This window comes from Heloderma suspectum, chromosome 4 (assembly GCF_057233095.1).
Source record: "Heloderma suspectum isolate Gila_16-S chromosome 4, 16-S_ref, whole genome shotgun sequence".
In the NCBI taxonomy this organism is placed as follows: domain Eukaryota; kingdom Metazoa; phylum Chordata; class Lepidosauria; order Squamata; family Helodermatidae; genus Heloderma; species Heloderma suspectum.
Genome location: NC_139461.1, coordinates 110018510 through 110034181, shown reverse-complemented (window position 1 = coordinate 110034181; position 15672 = coordinate 110018510). Strand labels below are relative to the sequence as shown.

At 43.4% G+C, this 15672-nt stretch overlaps 1 protein-coding gene across 3 annotated transcripts in view; it reads right to left on the bottom strand.

Moving 5' to 3' along the window:
• LOC146347279 (uncharacterized) overlaps positions 1-15672 on the bottom strand; it is a 275533-nt gene that overhangs the window by 57403 nt on the left and 202458 nt on the right. For 2 of the 3 annotated variants that reach the window (XM_084848122.1, XM_084848121.1), the window contains exons 20-21: positions 14593-14756; positions 4280-4439 (exon numbers count right to left, since the gene is read on the bottom strand). In XM_084848122.1, coding sequence (XP_084704248.1) covers positions 4280-4439; positions 14593-14756 — 324 coding nt within the window. Of the gene's footprint in view, positions 1-4279; positions 4440-10483; positions 10911-14592; positions 14757-15672 lie in introns of those variants that run through there. The other variant, XM_084848123.1, reaches the window with a different exon arrangement.

Here is a 15672-nt window from a genome sequence, read left to right as displayed (position 1 = left end):
AAGCGAGACTATGTATTTATACAAACTGCTGATCTTTCTCAGATTAAGCTTTACAGATCTGATGTTCAAATTTTGCTTCAGTGCTGCTGTTTTACTAAACAGAACCCCACCTTTCCTTCTTCTTTACTTTCCCTGCCTCCATAATCACCAGCCCAATTGTGAAAGAGCCCCCCTGCCCCACCAGGCACACCAGACCTTGAAGGTATTTGGGGAAATTCCCTAAAAACTAGAAGCGGTGGGCAAATGGCCTCTCAAAATTCTTGACCTTATTTTTGGGCAGAGAAATCTGGGAGAAAATTTCACTGAATTTCTACAGGGGAAGGAGAAATTCTCAACAGTTTCTCCCAGGTAGGGCTCCCCATTGGCAGGGCTTGTAGCACAACTTCTTTCATTTTTGGTAAGGGTTGGGGGGGGGGGTTTTCGTGCTGCAACAGCATAAGTTTTGTTGGCAGGCTGGCCCCCATTTTGCATCCACTACAGTGGAGGTGTGAGGTGGCGGGGGGTAGTGTTGTGTCAAGCTCCAGGGGTGAGGTGGAGTTAGTGCTTTGCCAAAATCTGTCCTCCAATTTCCAGAATGCTTTCTTCCCCCATGAAAGGGGCTTCCATTGTTCTGCCTCATTCTCAGGACAGTCTATAATTTCTTTTGGTGGTGTTTTTGAGCTTATCTAATCACAGCTAGCCCTCCCAGGCTGCCTGCACTTCCTGATCTGAAAAAGCCCTAAGGGAGGAATTAGATCATGATGCCATCCACTAGTCTTCAATTGAAGTGTAGGGAGCTGCCAGAGAGATGATTGTACAATGAAAACCAGGACACTTGTGCTCATTCCTCGGCCACCTCCTAAGTAAGGTAAGCCCAAGAAACCCAAACCCAACCCTTCAGAATGTCTCTGAAATTTCTTCAGTATTGAATTTCTTTTCAAAAGCAATTTCTCTTCTATCAAACTGAATGAGAATGGTCGAAAAAAATGTGGGAGAAATTTTTGGCACAGCACTACCAAAAACCACAGGCCTTGGTAGGCTGTCTTAATAGCTTTGAATGACCCATGAGCTGGCCTTCTTGAGCTGCTTACTATTTTGCTTCATCTCCCCTATCCTGATTCCTGATAAATGGCTGCTGCTTCATGACCAGCAGATATCAAAGCCAGTTTGGTGGACACTCTGATGCCCACCTACAGGTGTGGATCTCTGACAAATTCCAGAGAATGTGGGAAAAGCTCAATTAGGTCAGCCCAGTTGCCTATGGCAGAAGTAAGCTCCACCCTTCAGTGCCCTCCCAGCCTTGTTTTAAAGCTGGAATTTCTGATTGTCCAGCTGATAACACAGAAAAGAGAACTGAACAAGCATTCTACAGAGTGACTAGCTTAGCTTCCTATATCTCTAAATCTTTTGAATTTGAGCTAAACAGTAGTAATACTTGAAAAATTCTCTAAGAGCTTTTTTACAAGTTGTGATTAGGGATGTCAGAGAAATCTGCAATAGAACCAAATGAGTTTGGATTTTCATGAATCTGACCCATGGATTCCTCATGGGACCGGTTTTTTCCCTGTTGGGCAAATTCTGAAGATTGGTGGACCAGTTTTCTAATTTTCCTGAATTTTGCCAAATTTTGTTATAGAAAAATACACAAAATGGAAAAAAAAACAACCCACCAAAATGCATATTTCCCCCATAGGCTAAAGCATGAAATTGCACATGGGGGGGGGGGAATATCTGCATATTTTTGCATGTTCAAATTTGGCAAATTTGGAAACCAAAAAATCTGATTCTGTCGATGGAAGGAAGAAGGAACGAAAGGCACCTGACAATCAAAGAAACACAGACGGGATGGATTTTACATAATTTGTACATCCGTTGTTGTGACCACTTCATTCATTTATCCAAGTAGGGAGGCCTTGTCACCCATAATGACCCCAGAAAGTGGTTTTGTCAAAGCCTCATCATATGATATAACTGCACCTTTTCTCCCTTAAACTAGATCATATCTTCCATATACAACAATGGAGAATTTTTTACATTATTAGCAGTATAGCCTGATTTATAATTATATGGGCGGTATGTTTGATTATTAGTGATGGGAGTACCAGACCACCTTACCTGTCTCCTGAGAAACCTGTACGAGGGTCAAGAAGCAACAGTAAGAACCAGACATGGAACAACCGATTGGTTCAAAATTGGGAAAGGAGTACGACAAGGCTGCATATTGTCACCCTGCTTATTTAACTTATATGCAGAGTACATCATGAGAAATGCCGGGTTGGATGAATCAGAGGTCGGAATTAAGATTGCTGGGAGAATTATCAACAACCTCCGATATGCAGACGATACCACCCTAATGGCAGAAAGCAAAGAGGATCTAAAGAGCCTCTTGTTGAGGGTGAAAGAGGAGAGTGCAAAAGCTGGTTTGAAACTCAACATTAAAAAAACTAAGATCATGGCATGTGGCCCCATCACTTCCTGGCATATAGAAGGGGAAGAAATGGCAGCAGTGACAGATTTTACTTTCTTGGGCTCCAAGATCACCGCAGACGGTGACTGTAGCCATGAAATTAAAAGACGCTTGCTCCTTGGGAGGAAAGCTATGGCCAACCTAGACAGCATAGTAAGAAGCAGAGACATCACCTTGCCGACAAAGGTCCGTCTAATCAAAGCTATGGTTTTCCCAGTAGTAATGTATGGCTGTGAGAGCTGGACTATAAGGAAGGCTGAGCGCCGAAGAATTGATGCTTTCGAACTGTGGTGCTGGAGAAGACTCTTATGAGTCCCCTGGACTGCAAGGAGGTCAAATCAGTCCATCCTCAAGGAAATCCACCCTGAGTGCTCATTGGAAGGACAGATAATGAAGCTGAAGGTCAAATATTTTGGCCACCTAATGCGAAGAGAAAACTCCCTGGAAAAGACCCTGATGCTGGGAAAGACTGAAGGCAAAAGGAGAAGGGGACGGCAGAGGATGAGATGGCTAGATAGCATCACGGATGCAATGAATATGAACTTGAGCACGCTCCGGGAGAGAGCGCAGGACAGGAAGGCCTGGCGTGCTATGGTCCATGGGGTCACGAGGAGTCGGACACGACTGAACGACTGAACAACAACAACAACATGTTTGATTATTACATTTCTATACTGTCCAATAGCTGAAGCTCTCCAGGCAGTTCACAAAAGTAAAATCATAAAATTAAATAACATGATAAAGCACAATATAAAGGTCTTAAAGGTTTAAAACTACAATATAAAACCCAGCAGCAATGTAAGGATCTAAAAATAGAATGACATAACAACAAAAACTAAAGGACTAAAATGCCTGGGAATATAAAACGATCTTCACCTGCCACCAAAAAGATGACAAAATAGGCACCAGGCAAGCCTCTCTGGCATTCCTCAACTGGAATGACACCACTGAAAAGGCCATCTGCTTTGTAGCCACCTGCCTGTCTTCAGTTGTCAGTGTCACCCAGAGAAAGGCCTCTGAAGATAGGGATGTGTGAACCCACCCCATCCAGGTTCTCCAGGCACCTGCCCAGCCCCTGCCCCCGCTCACCAGTCCCCGGACCATGCTCAAGCCCCTCCCGCACTTGGCCAGCAGCCTGCACTCACCCCGGCAGCCTCATCAAGCTCCGTGGTCACCATTTTTTTGAAAAATAAAGTGGTGATCGCAAAAATGTGCATTTTCACACATACGCAAATATGCATATTTTTGTGATTGCCATTTTATTTTTCCAGAAATGGCGACCACAGAGTTCAACAAGACCACCAGGGTGAGTGTGGGCCACTCCCCAAGTGCAGGCAGGGGGTGAGCTGGGGTAGGGTCTCAGCGAGTGGGGCTTGGGGGTGTGGGCAGGGAGGGTTCCACCAGATTCCCGGATGAAATCAGGCTCCTACACCATCCCTATTTGAAGATGATCTTAGGGTCTGGGGAAGTTTGTATGGGAGGAAACAGCCCTTCAGTTAACCTGGCCCCAAGCTGTTTGGATGGCCAACATGAAGTGACATGACTAGAAAAATATTCTTTGCAAATGCAAATTCTGAGAAAAAATCATGGGAAATCTTGCTGGAATAGATTGTACTTGCGAACTCCTTAACTGCTTCAAGAACATTTGTAGTTTGCATGCTCTGCTTACATCAACCAGTGATTCACAAGAATCAAATATTTTTGTTATAACATGAATGGCATTATTCAAAAGTAAATCAACTTTCTTATACGCTAAATCCATGGAAGAAAAGAAGAAGTGAAACACACCACTGAACCAACATGTTGCAAAACTCTTTGGTAGATTCTACTCACCTTTCGTCTTTCACCACTGATTCCTCTCCATTGTTCTGCTTTTTTCACAATGTAGCTCAACTCTTGATTAGATATTTCCAGGTCGAATGGAACAAAGAAAGTGGCCTCATCATTCTGGATCCTTTGGAGTGTATCTAATAACCATCCTTCACTGTGTATCCTAAAAGGAGGAGGGGGCACCTTCACTACTGCTTGCTTGCTTGCTTGCTTGCTTATTTATTTATTTATTTATGTGCCACCTTTCTGCCCAACAAGGACTTTCAAGGCTGTGCCCATAACCATTACAATTGTTTAAAAATCTTATACAAGATCCACATTAAAACCAATCAACCAGCATTTAGCCTTGAAGTAGTGTTGCCCCAAATGCTGTAGTAGCACATGAAATTCACATCTTTCAACAGGTGTGCCAAATGGCTTTGAAATCTCTTATGTGCAATCAAAGACTTGCACATGTGGGAGATACCACAATAGCCTTTTCTTTTCTTTTTTGCATCTTGAGCATTCCAGCAAACACACACACACACACACACACACAACGTTTGTATCTAAAGAACCAGTGTAGTGTAATGAATGGAAGTAGATTCTGATACAGGGTAAATTGTTTTGAAGTAAAGTGAATGTTTTGGGGGGCCCACTGTGATGGTGGTCTGGATACAGTACATTCACTACTACTACCTAGGAAATTAGCCATTTCGAGTGAGACATGATCAGGTTAATTAAAATTTTCCCTCTAAATATGGGACTAAAGTAAAATTCGGAACACTCTGAGAGAATATAGGTAGTTTGCATGAAAACAAGGGCTAGATGCACCCAATCTCATCTGATCTCAGAAGCTAAGCAGGGTCAGCCCTGGTTAGTATTTGGATGAGAGACTGCCTGGGAATCAGTGTTCCTGCATTAAGCAGGGGGTTGGACTTGATAGTCTTGTAGTAGGCCCCTTCCAACCCTATGATTCTATTATTCTATTCCATGACAGAATCCCAGTCACGTCTCTACATGCTATATGCCAAGTTCTAAGAACTGCCAAACAACTGGCAGAATTTACAGTTGCAAAGAATGTTTTCTAGTCATGGTGGCTATCCAAACAGCTTGTAGCCAGGCTACCTGAAGGATTGTCTCTGCACATATATACCTGCCTGTAGGGATGTTGTGGGCGTCCAGCTGGGGCTCAAGGCCGGGTGCTTTCTTGCCAGCTCGGCTCCCCAGACGCCAGTCTGTGCCTGCAGATCCCCATGCTTGCCTGACTTAGTGCGCACTGAGTCAGGCAAGTGCAGGGATCCCCACTCACATGCCAAGCCACAAAATGGCACTTTGCCCTTTTCATAAGGGGCCATTTTACACAAATGGTGGCCATAAAGCCATCCATTTACACAAAATTACAGGCGTAAATGGTCCAAATAGACCATTTACACCAGTGACATTGCGAAAATGGTCTGCTTTACAGTTGCCATTTGTGTGAAATGGCCTTTTATGAAAAAGAACAAGCTGCCATTTTGTGTAAAATGGTGGCTTGGTGAGGGACCTGGAAGCTGCATAGCGAGTAGGGTCGGGCAGCTGGCAGGGGTCCAGGGAGCGGTGCATGAGGTGGGTTAGGATATATCCATCCATCCCTACCTCACTGGACCCTAAGATCATCTTCAGAGGTCTTTTTCTGGGTGTTGGTGCCAAATGAAATGAGGCAGGTGGATACTAAGCAGAGGGCCTTTTCAGTGGTGGCACCTCAGTAGTGAAATGCTGTCCCCAGAAAGGCATGCCTATGTTGTTTTTATTTTCCCAGGTATTTTAGTCCTTCAGTTTTTGTTGCTTTTTCATTCTATTTTTAGATCTTTACACTGCTGCTGGATTTTATTTTGATTTGATATTTTATTTTAAACTTTTAAAAGTTTTATATTATGCTTTATCATGTTATTGGATTTTATGTTTTTAACTTTTGTGAACCGCCCAGAAAGCTTTGGATATTGGGCAGTATAGAAATGTAATAAGCAAACAAACGTACCTCTCGCATAATTATAAATCAGACTATACTGCTAATCATAGTTCTCCATTGTTATATATACAAGATATGATCTAATTTTAAGGGGGAAAGGGTGCTGTTATATGGTCAGGCTTCAACAAAACCATGCACTAGGATCATTATGGGTGACAAGTCCTTCCTGCTTGGACAAGTGAATGAGGTGATCACAACTCATAAAAAGCTCTTAGAGAGTCTTTCAAGTATTACTAGTGTTTGTGACAGATTAGCTTAAATTCAAAAGATATGGGGGTACAGGTAGTTGAGCCAGTCACTTTGTAGGATGCTTTTTCAGTTATCTTCTCTGTCTGTGTTAATCATTGGAACAATCAGAAATTCCAGCCTTAAAACAAGGCTGGGAGGCCACTGAAGGGTGGAGTGTGGTTTTCTCCCTGAGGAAACACTTCTAGTTCTAACACACCAGCCTGAACTGTGAAGGTTTAAACTAAAATAAAGAAATAGAAATAAAAGCAGGATTGAGGAAAAGAACAAGCAGGGGCTGGAATCTCTCCCCTTTTCCTTGATGGAGTCCTTCCTTAAGGTTAGCAGTTTATATGATAAAACATCTTTTTAAGGTTGCTTGCATTTCTAATTAAAAGCTAAAGGTTGCATTTCAGCTGGCTGAAGAACACCCTTTGTTAAACAAATGTATAAGTTGAACCTATGAATGTTTACTCAGAAGTAAGTGCCACTATGTACAATGGAGCTTACTCACAGGTAAGTCTACACAGAATTACAGTCATGCCACCCAAAAAAAAAACCCGTGCCGCAGAATTAAGACACCCATATGCTGTCAAATGCCTGGGAATAGAGGAAACCTGTAGGGGAGCCAACTCTGAGGAGAGCCAACTCTGGAGAGAGCATTCTACAACTGATGGGCCATCACCAAAAAGGCCCTCTCCCTTGTTGCTATACTCCAAACTTCTCCTAGAGGTGGCACTCAGAGGACGGACTCAGTATATGGATAGTTTCATACTAGGTGAGGTGCTCCATTAGATATTACATTCCCAAGCCATGTAAAGCTTTATAGGTTAAACTTAAAATCAGCACCTTGAATTAGGCTCAGAAATATTCAAGCAGCCAATTCAAGCCAGGGCTGCCTGTAAAACACAAATATCTGTGTGTGAGGGACAAAGAAGAGTAAAAAATATGAAAGGGGGAAAACTGTCAAAAGCAATAGAATGAATCAAAGTTAAAGAGAAATGTTGTGTGTTCATCAACCTACATGAATCCCTAGTTAAATACCTTCATCAAATTCATCAGACAATATCTGTGTTGATACATGCATATAACTGTGTTGTGCTGTCATAGCTGGACTGGACTTTACAGTTGGCTAGAAGACTAGTGGAAACCAGTGCTTGGTTACCAAGTCCAGCCATAATTTGTAGCCCCCTGCATATAATTCCACTTGAGGATCCTCAGGGTACATATCTACATATATAGCTGTAGAATTGTAGAATCATAGAATAGTAGGGTTGGAAGGGGCCTACAAGGCCATCGAGTCCAACCCCCTGCTCAACTCAGGAATCCAAGTCAAAGCATCCCTGACAGATGGCTGTCCAGCCTGGTCTTGAATGCCTCCAGTGTGGGAGAGCCCACCACTTCCCTAGGTAATTGGTTCCATTCTCGTATTGCTCTAACAGTCAGGACGTTTTTCCTGATGTTCAGCCAGAATCTGGCTTCCTGTAACTTGAGCCCATTATTCCATGTCCTGCACTCTGGGATGATCAAGAAGAGATCCTGGCCTTCCTTTGTGTATAATATCTACTTTGACATTCTTTAATGGTGTGCCTTTGAAGCCATATGTATTTTCATTCGATGGATACTGAACGCAAAACATTATCTACTAAGAGATCTGTTTATTGATATTGATATTTCTTCCACTAAAATACAGCCACTGTAAACTGCTATTCATATTAACAATGTAACATGATCTGCCACTTATCTTACTGGATAGTAGTAGCTAGACCTTGCCGCTTACACTTGCTTGCTTAATGGAACATTTTTTTAATTATGTAAAATTTAGTGTGGCTTAATTACTGTCAATTTACTGCCACAAACAATTTCTATATGAAGTTTTGAACTCTATGACAGACCATCCTGTGCTTAACTTCAAGTTTAGTGAGCTTTACAAAGTGTCTGTCAGCAATGAGCCATTCTATGGCTGCATCTAGATTCTTGCGCCTCTTGCCACATTGCATTTCCCGCCCTGTCCTTCACAGGCCCAATACTAACCTTTGAATGTCTCTTCCTTATACACATTTCTGTGGATACACACTGTGTTTCTGAACTAGGACAGGATATCCTATGCCTTAACGCTTTTACCACATTGTTTATTGTTTATTTGGTCAGTCGCTTCCAACTCTTCGTGACTTCATGGACCAGCCCACGCCAGAGCTTTCTGTCGGCCATCGCCACCCCCAGCTTCCCCAAGGTCGAGTCCGTCACCTCCAGAATATCATCCATCCATCTTGCCCTTTTCAGCCCCTTTTCCTTTTGCCTTCCACTTTCCCTAGCATCAGTATCATCTCCAGGGTATCCCGTCTTCTCATGATGTGGCCAAAGTACTTCACTTTTGCCTTTAATATCATTCCCTTTAACACATTAGCCCCTATCATTCAGACTGCAATGTGCCACAAGCATCCCATCTTAGCAGCAGCGTCGACATTTTTCAAAAACAAAGCTGGATGACTCAAGCCATCTATGCAATGAACTCTAAGCAAGTAGCCCAGCTTTCGAATAAAACTCTGAGCAATGGGAAATTAAAAGCTAGCTTGCCTCTTACCTTCGGAAGTTTTGGCACCAAACTAGCGTTATCTGATGGTGCCTGCTACAGAATTAGGGCCCTTTCCAGCATTTGGTTACTCACTAGTGTGCATAGGGGTCTGGGCAGAGACCGTCACAAATACTAGACTTCATAATGTAGGTCTCTCCTTCCTCCAGCTCAGAGTTTGTTACAATGGTTTGGGTCTAGACTTAATCACATGCAGAAATAAATGTGACTTAAGTCAGTTAGTCTTGACCAACGTACGTTCCAATGGGTCTACTCGAAGTATGACTAATTTGGCTCTAGCCCGATATATCTTTCAGAGACCAGTCTTTCCCAACCACATCCCCTCCAGATGCTCTAGACTACAACTCCCATCAGCCTCAGTCAGCATGACCAATTATTGAAGTAGCAAAAAAAAAACATTTGAAGGGTGCCAGATTGGGGAAAGTGGCTTTAGACAAACTAGAGATTTGACTTTAATTGTGGGTGATTGTTTGAGGGGTGGTTTTACTGGTCCTTCCTATGTAGAACTTTTCAAAATCTAAGTTAATTCTATAACTGAAGAAGGGTCCCACATGACAACAGATCCTTTCCCTGATAAATATTTTTTTTCACTTATCTGATATCATTCCTGCAAAAAACTAAAGCCAGGGATGTGTGTATTCAGAATCACAATTCTGCATCCAGGCAACCCAAATTATATAAATAAAAATGAAAATGGAATGCTGCAATCTCTATAAATTATGCAGATTATTCTGTCTGCATAATCTGGATAAATTGTTCTGCTTTTGGTAGTTGTGAGGAGAGCCAACATGTTGACTCAGTTCACAGAGGAGATAAACTCTTAGAAGTAGCTGAGCTTTGATCTAGCACCATGTAGTTCTTACAACACAGTTCTGAATATGTTTACTCAGATGTAAGTCTCAATGAGTCCAATGAACGTACTCCAAGTAAGTGTCTATAGGATTGCAGACTTAATTATCTTAATTATTAACTTCATTCCAGCCTGTGGGATGAACCTGAACAGCACAGAAGCAATATGGAAAATAATCAACAATAGTACAGGTGGATCAATTCTACAACTGGTTATTTGCCACCCAAAACAGGTGAAGTTTGCAAGTCCTGAGTTAATTTTATGTATAAAAAGCATTTGAATGAGATTTGCACTGAATTGTAAATGGGTAAAAGATGCAAAGTTTATGTATGAAAAGATGTATATGTGCACATTAAGCCTAAAATATCTCAGTGCACAACGAGGTGATTCTGTAGCCACTCAGAAACAATTTTTATCAATAGACATTTCAGTGCACAATAAAACAAAAATGGTTCTTTTTCAAAATTCAGGTATAATTACATTGTGTGCTTTGTATTTTCCAAACAGCAAAATGCTTGGGAAATCTTCTATAATGCAGTCAGTTTTGTTATGCATGCTTTGCTTTATTATTTTGTTATGAAGAATTTTAAAAGATACATTGTCCAATGAAGTACCTTTTTTCCCTTTATTGTAAAACATTATGGAAAGATTGATCCAGAAGGAAAAGAATCTTTGATGAACCTACACCTGTTCCCCAGACAATGAAGATGTTCATAATATTCTCATAAAAATCTGCCTTACAAATGTTTTAATTTAAATTAATTTTCCTGAGTAATAAACGACAGCAGCTAAAACTTATGAAGCCATTCAAAACTATTAAGTCAATGATTAAGAAGGCATTAACATCACAAAAACTAATTAACTAGACTACCGGTACATTGGACTTGTGTACAGCTCCCAGGAATGTAGAAGATTTGAATTTCCTTTGTAGGATTTTAGATTGCATATTTTCCCTTAGCTTGATGCAATGGAGCTTCTGAGAATATAAAGACAAAGAAATGATTTACTTGTATGCAAACTGTTCATCTTTGGCAATCCCATTTGCCAGTCTGCAAAACTACCTTGTTATTGTTAGCTAGGATGTGTGTTTGTGTTAATATTAGAATCTGTTTCAATTTCTGCTAGAGCTAAGCTGAACATTTCTAAGGATTGGATTTTGTAGAGAAAGGGACATCTGAGGTATGCAGAGTTTTCTCCAGAAGGGCAGCACACTCTGGAGGGGGGTGGGGGAAATCACCACTTGCTATGAAATTGGGGTCCCTCCCCTTCTCTTGGGAAACAACTTGGAGCATTCTGAAATGCCCTGTTGGGCTCCTGATGGCAGGGTGGAAGGGAGGGAGGAGTGACATTCACCACGCTTCCTGTCAGGTGTTTTTTTTTTTTTAAGAACTACTTCTTCCGATTGCTTGGGGGCCATCTACAGGAGCCTTTTACTCCAGGGTGGGTGCGAGTCGAGGTCCTTTTGATTAAACGACGCAGTCGCCACTTCGCAGCTATCTGTGGTTTTCTCCTGGAAAATGTGGATTTCCAAGGAGGTGTTTTGCTGCAATATTTTAGGGGTGCACGAAAGTCACTTACCTAGTCTCGCAGCTTGCTTCGCGGTGGGGGGGAGGTGCTTCGCTGCTCCCCCCGAAGTTCAGGCCGGGGAGGGAGGCTTCCCTCCTCGCCCGGCTGAAATTCAGGCCGGGGGGGAGGCTTCCCGCCTCGCCCGGCCACGAAATAAAAAGTTTTTTTAAAAAAAACGCCCCCGTGATAGGCTACGTGACGATTTACGTAGCCTATCACGGCTAGATCTGCAAAGTCAGCCGTGATAGGCTACGTTAATCGTCACGTAGCCTATCATGGGTGACTTTAAAAAAAAAAAAGCGCGTACGCAAATGGCGGCCCCGATAGGGAGCCGCCATTCGCGTTCCTTATTTGGTCGCTGTAGTCTACGTAAAGATTTATGTAGACTACGGCGAAAATAAGGGCAACGCAAATAGCGTTGCCCTTATTTTCGCCATAGTCTACGTAATCTTTACGTAGACTACAGCGACCAAATAAGGAACGCGAATGGCAGCTCCCTATGGGGGCCGCCATTAGCCGTACGCGCTTTTTTTTTTTAAGTCACCTGTGATAGGCTACGTGACGATTTACGTAGCCTATCATGGCTGACTTTGCAAATCTAGCCGTGATAGGCTACGTTAATCGTCATTCGTCACGTAGCCTATCACGGGGGCGTTTGTTTTTTTTTACTTTTCTTGGAATGGCGGCGGCGGCAGCCGGTCAAACAGGCCCCTGCCCCTGTTGAAGACCTGCCGAACCGCCGCCGGGACCCGCCGCCGGGAGGGACATTCGTGAAAGGTAAGTCCCATCCCGGGGGGCGGCGGGGGGCGGAGAATTTCTCCCCGAAACTACTTCGGGGGGCCGAATATGCTGGCACTCAGCCCCCCCGAAGTTTCGGAGAAATTCCCCCCCATCCTTACAATATTTTTGGTTTGCTGCTGGTTTCCTGTGGTTGCAAGCAGTCTGTCCCTTCCCTAAACCGACTTCACATTTTGCTGTGGGCGTGTTATAGGTGTGCGTAGTGCTTGCGTCACTCTGTGATGCTCCTTTACTCCCCCCATCCCTTCGCAGCTGCGCAGTTACAGAGGCACAGAGAGGCGTTGTCATCTATTTAATCACACTTTCGCACATTTTTGCATCTTTGTATCTTTGCAATGGTTGCTTTTGGACTCAGTACCCAAGGGCTGGGGGGGGGGTCTTGTGGGAGGACCAACTTCACTCTGACCACCACTTCGGAGTGATGGGTGGGGACGTACCTCTCACGCCTTAGGTGAGTGTGAACCATCGCGAGCGTCTCAGGCTGGGGAATTGACAAACAGGTGGCATGAAAATGAAGGAGCACAAAACACTCACTTTTTACCTAACGATAGTCGGACAGACACAGCAGAGCCCCTAAAATAGAAAACAGCCACTGAAGTGTTGCACCCCCACACTCACTGGACTGCACAGCTGTGCATTTAAGTATAATGGCAAAAAAAGGGGCATGGCAGAGTCTGTTAGAGAAGCGTGCAGTATATTGCGAGTGTATACCACCAGAAGCTACTTCGAAGCTGCAATGCTGCACAGTTGTGATGGAGTGGAAGGTGAAAGTGGTGTCATGTAGATGGGGCCTTGGTCTAAATGTTCCCCCATATTGGAGGCATTGGGAGGGGCTAGCTCCTCCCTCTCTGCCCACATCACCCTGCCAATCTCAGTTCTTCCCTCTTCTATCCCTCTCTGATGTTGGAAGGGTGAGGGGTACAGATCCTTCTGCAGGGGCAGGGATTTGGTCTCCTCCACTGAGGTCAGATCTCTGCCTGTGATCTCAGAAGGAGTTTTCTGCTCTATCTTCCAGTTCCTGGGATGCTCTCCCAGGGGCGATAGGATTTAGCTTTAAGAGAGGTAAGAAACAATTATTTGTTTGTTTAGGGAATTCATATATCATGATTTGGGGATGGGGGAGAAGCTTCCCAATGAAAATGTCCTTCCCACTGCAAATAGCAGTTAAACCATGTATTTGGGGGCAAACTAAACATTCAGCAAAGCAAGCATAGTGGAGCTATGCATGCTAGCTTTTCCTACTCTCTGTAAGCACATGCTGGCCCAATTTGGATTGGGACCAGGCACTCCGGGGCGGGGGGACATCTTCCCCACCTTTGTGTGTGTGCAAAATGCAACCCTGCCCCCAGGGGTTTGGGGCAGTTAATAAAAGGGGGGAAGCTCCATTGAGAGCAGGCGGCAACATGAAAAGTGTTCTCTCTGAGGACCTCAAGGACGAGACAGGGATATAAGGGGTGAGGCGATCCCTGAGTTGATTAGGGAGTCATATGTTAATCACAAATAGACTAAATCCATGACCAGAGGTCTACAAATTTGAGCTGGCCTTAAGCCAGGCATTATTTGTAATTGTCTGGTCCCCACTTCCACGGCTTCTGGCACATAGACAGGATCCAGGAGAGGGGAGAAGTCAGCCTCTCACTCGGCCAGGTTTTACAAAGCTCAGAAGCAATTAGAGGGATTGTGTTCCTGAGTGCCTTCAAATTCTGGCACTAGGTGGGAGGCTGACTGCTCCCCTTCCCCATCCCCTGCTGATTTCACAAGGGTCAAGGAGAGACAGAATCTCTTTCCCAATGCCAGGTTAGAGACTCCTCCAAGTAAGAAAACCTTGGTGGTGTGCAGAGGGAGGGAAGAGGAAATGGCCAGGAAGAGAGCCATGCTTGGCAGCAATGATCTGGAGACCACATTTATAGAATTCTGCCCATGCCTGATAATGACAGTCATGCGTAAGTCATCAACAAAAGTTACTAGTCCACAATATGTTTGTTAGCCCACCTCCTCATGTAACTGAGCTAGCCATCTGTGGTGCACTATTAACAGCCTGAAAGAAAGAAAAAATAACCTAATCCTACCAATTTAGAAAATGTCCTGGCTGTTATTCTTACCAGTCACAAGTGACTTGTTGTTTGCAAGCCTGAATTACCTCCTGGAAGGAGCCGAAGAAGCAGATCCTTTGCCTATATGCTGTTCTCATCCACCAGTCTAACATTTCATGACATTTTGTGTGATGAGATCATGGTAGGCCATTTGGAAATAAGATGCTTAGGATTTAATGGTGAAGCAAAAGATTGACTTACCTCACAAAATACAGGTACAGCATTGTAGATGAGATGAGGAACAGAATTGTGTAAAGTAACATGGTTATCAGTGCACCAGGAATGCCAGATTCTTCTGTTCTTAAAAACAGCCAGTAGAGCTTGGCAGAGTCAGCAATGGGTTTGTCTGTAGTGTAGTGAAGTCGCTGGAAAATAATTGTTAAAAGGATCATGGTGATGAGGAGGAGGAGGAGGAGGAGGATGTAATAATATTAGTATCTCACTTTTTTCTGCATTTGATTTTTTTAAAATCTCAAGTTCTTTCTCCCCTAAATATGGAGAACTTTCTGAATTTTGGAAAATTCTTATCAGAACCAAACTGAAATGAAATTATATCCAAATTGAATAGATCCAACTATTCCCAGCACAGAGAGGACTATACTGAACCTTCCTACCACATGACTGTTAAAGATGAGGAGCTTAATTAAGCTCTAACATGGTTGAAAACACAGGGATTCGAACCCAGGCTTTTAAGAGAAAAGCACTCAAAGCCCTGGGCCTGGATGGATGAATCTGTCAGTTTTGGTTTCTCCCACATTTGATTAAAAATAATAATAATAATAATAATAATAATAATAATAATAATAATAATCTCAAGTTCTTTTTGTCCAGAGTATACAGAACGTCTCAAATTTTCTTAAGCTGAAATTCTCCCCCATCCCTAGTAGTAGCTGTGGTAGCAGGAGCAATAGCAGGAGCAGCTGCATTTCTATATCAGTGTGTGGGGGGGGGGGTCTGCAGTAGGGTTGCCAGTTCAAGGGTTGCCAGCAACATTGCAGTGACATGGCATCCTGACAGGTGGTTTCTTTGCCCAGTAGCGGGTGGGGTCGGTTGGGTGTGATATTTGTAACCAGTGGAGAAATTGTCCTATTGCCATGAGCTTCTGAATGTATCTAATGTTCCTTTAACCTTGTTACCACACTGGTACTGTGCTGATGTTGTGGTGTGGAACCCAGGATCAAAATTTGCTTCTGCCGCTGCAATCAGAGGTGCAGGAGAGGCCAATTTCGCTGCACCAGAGACCCAGCTGGCCCATTCCTCTGATTTCAGTGGGTCTTGCAT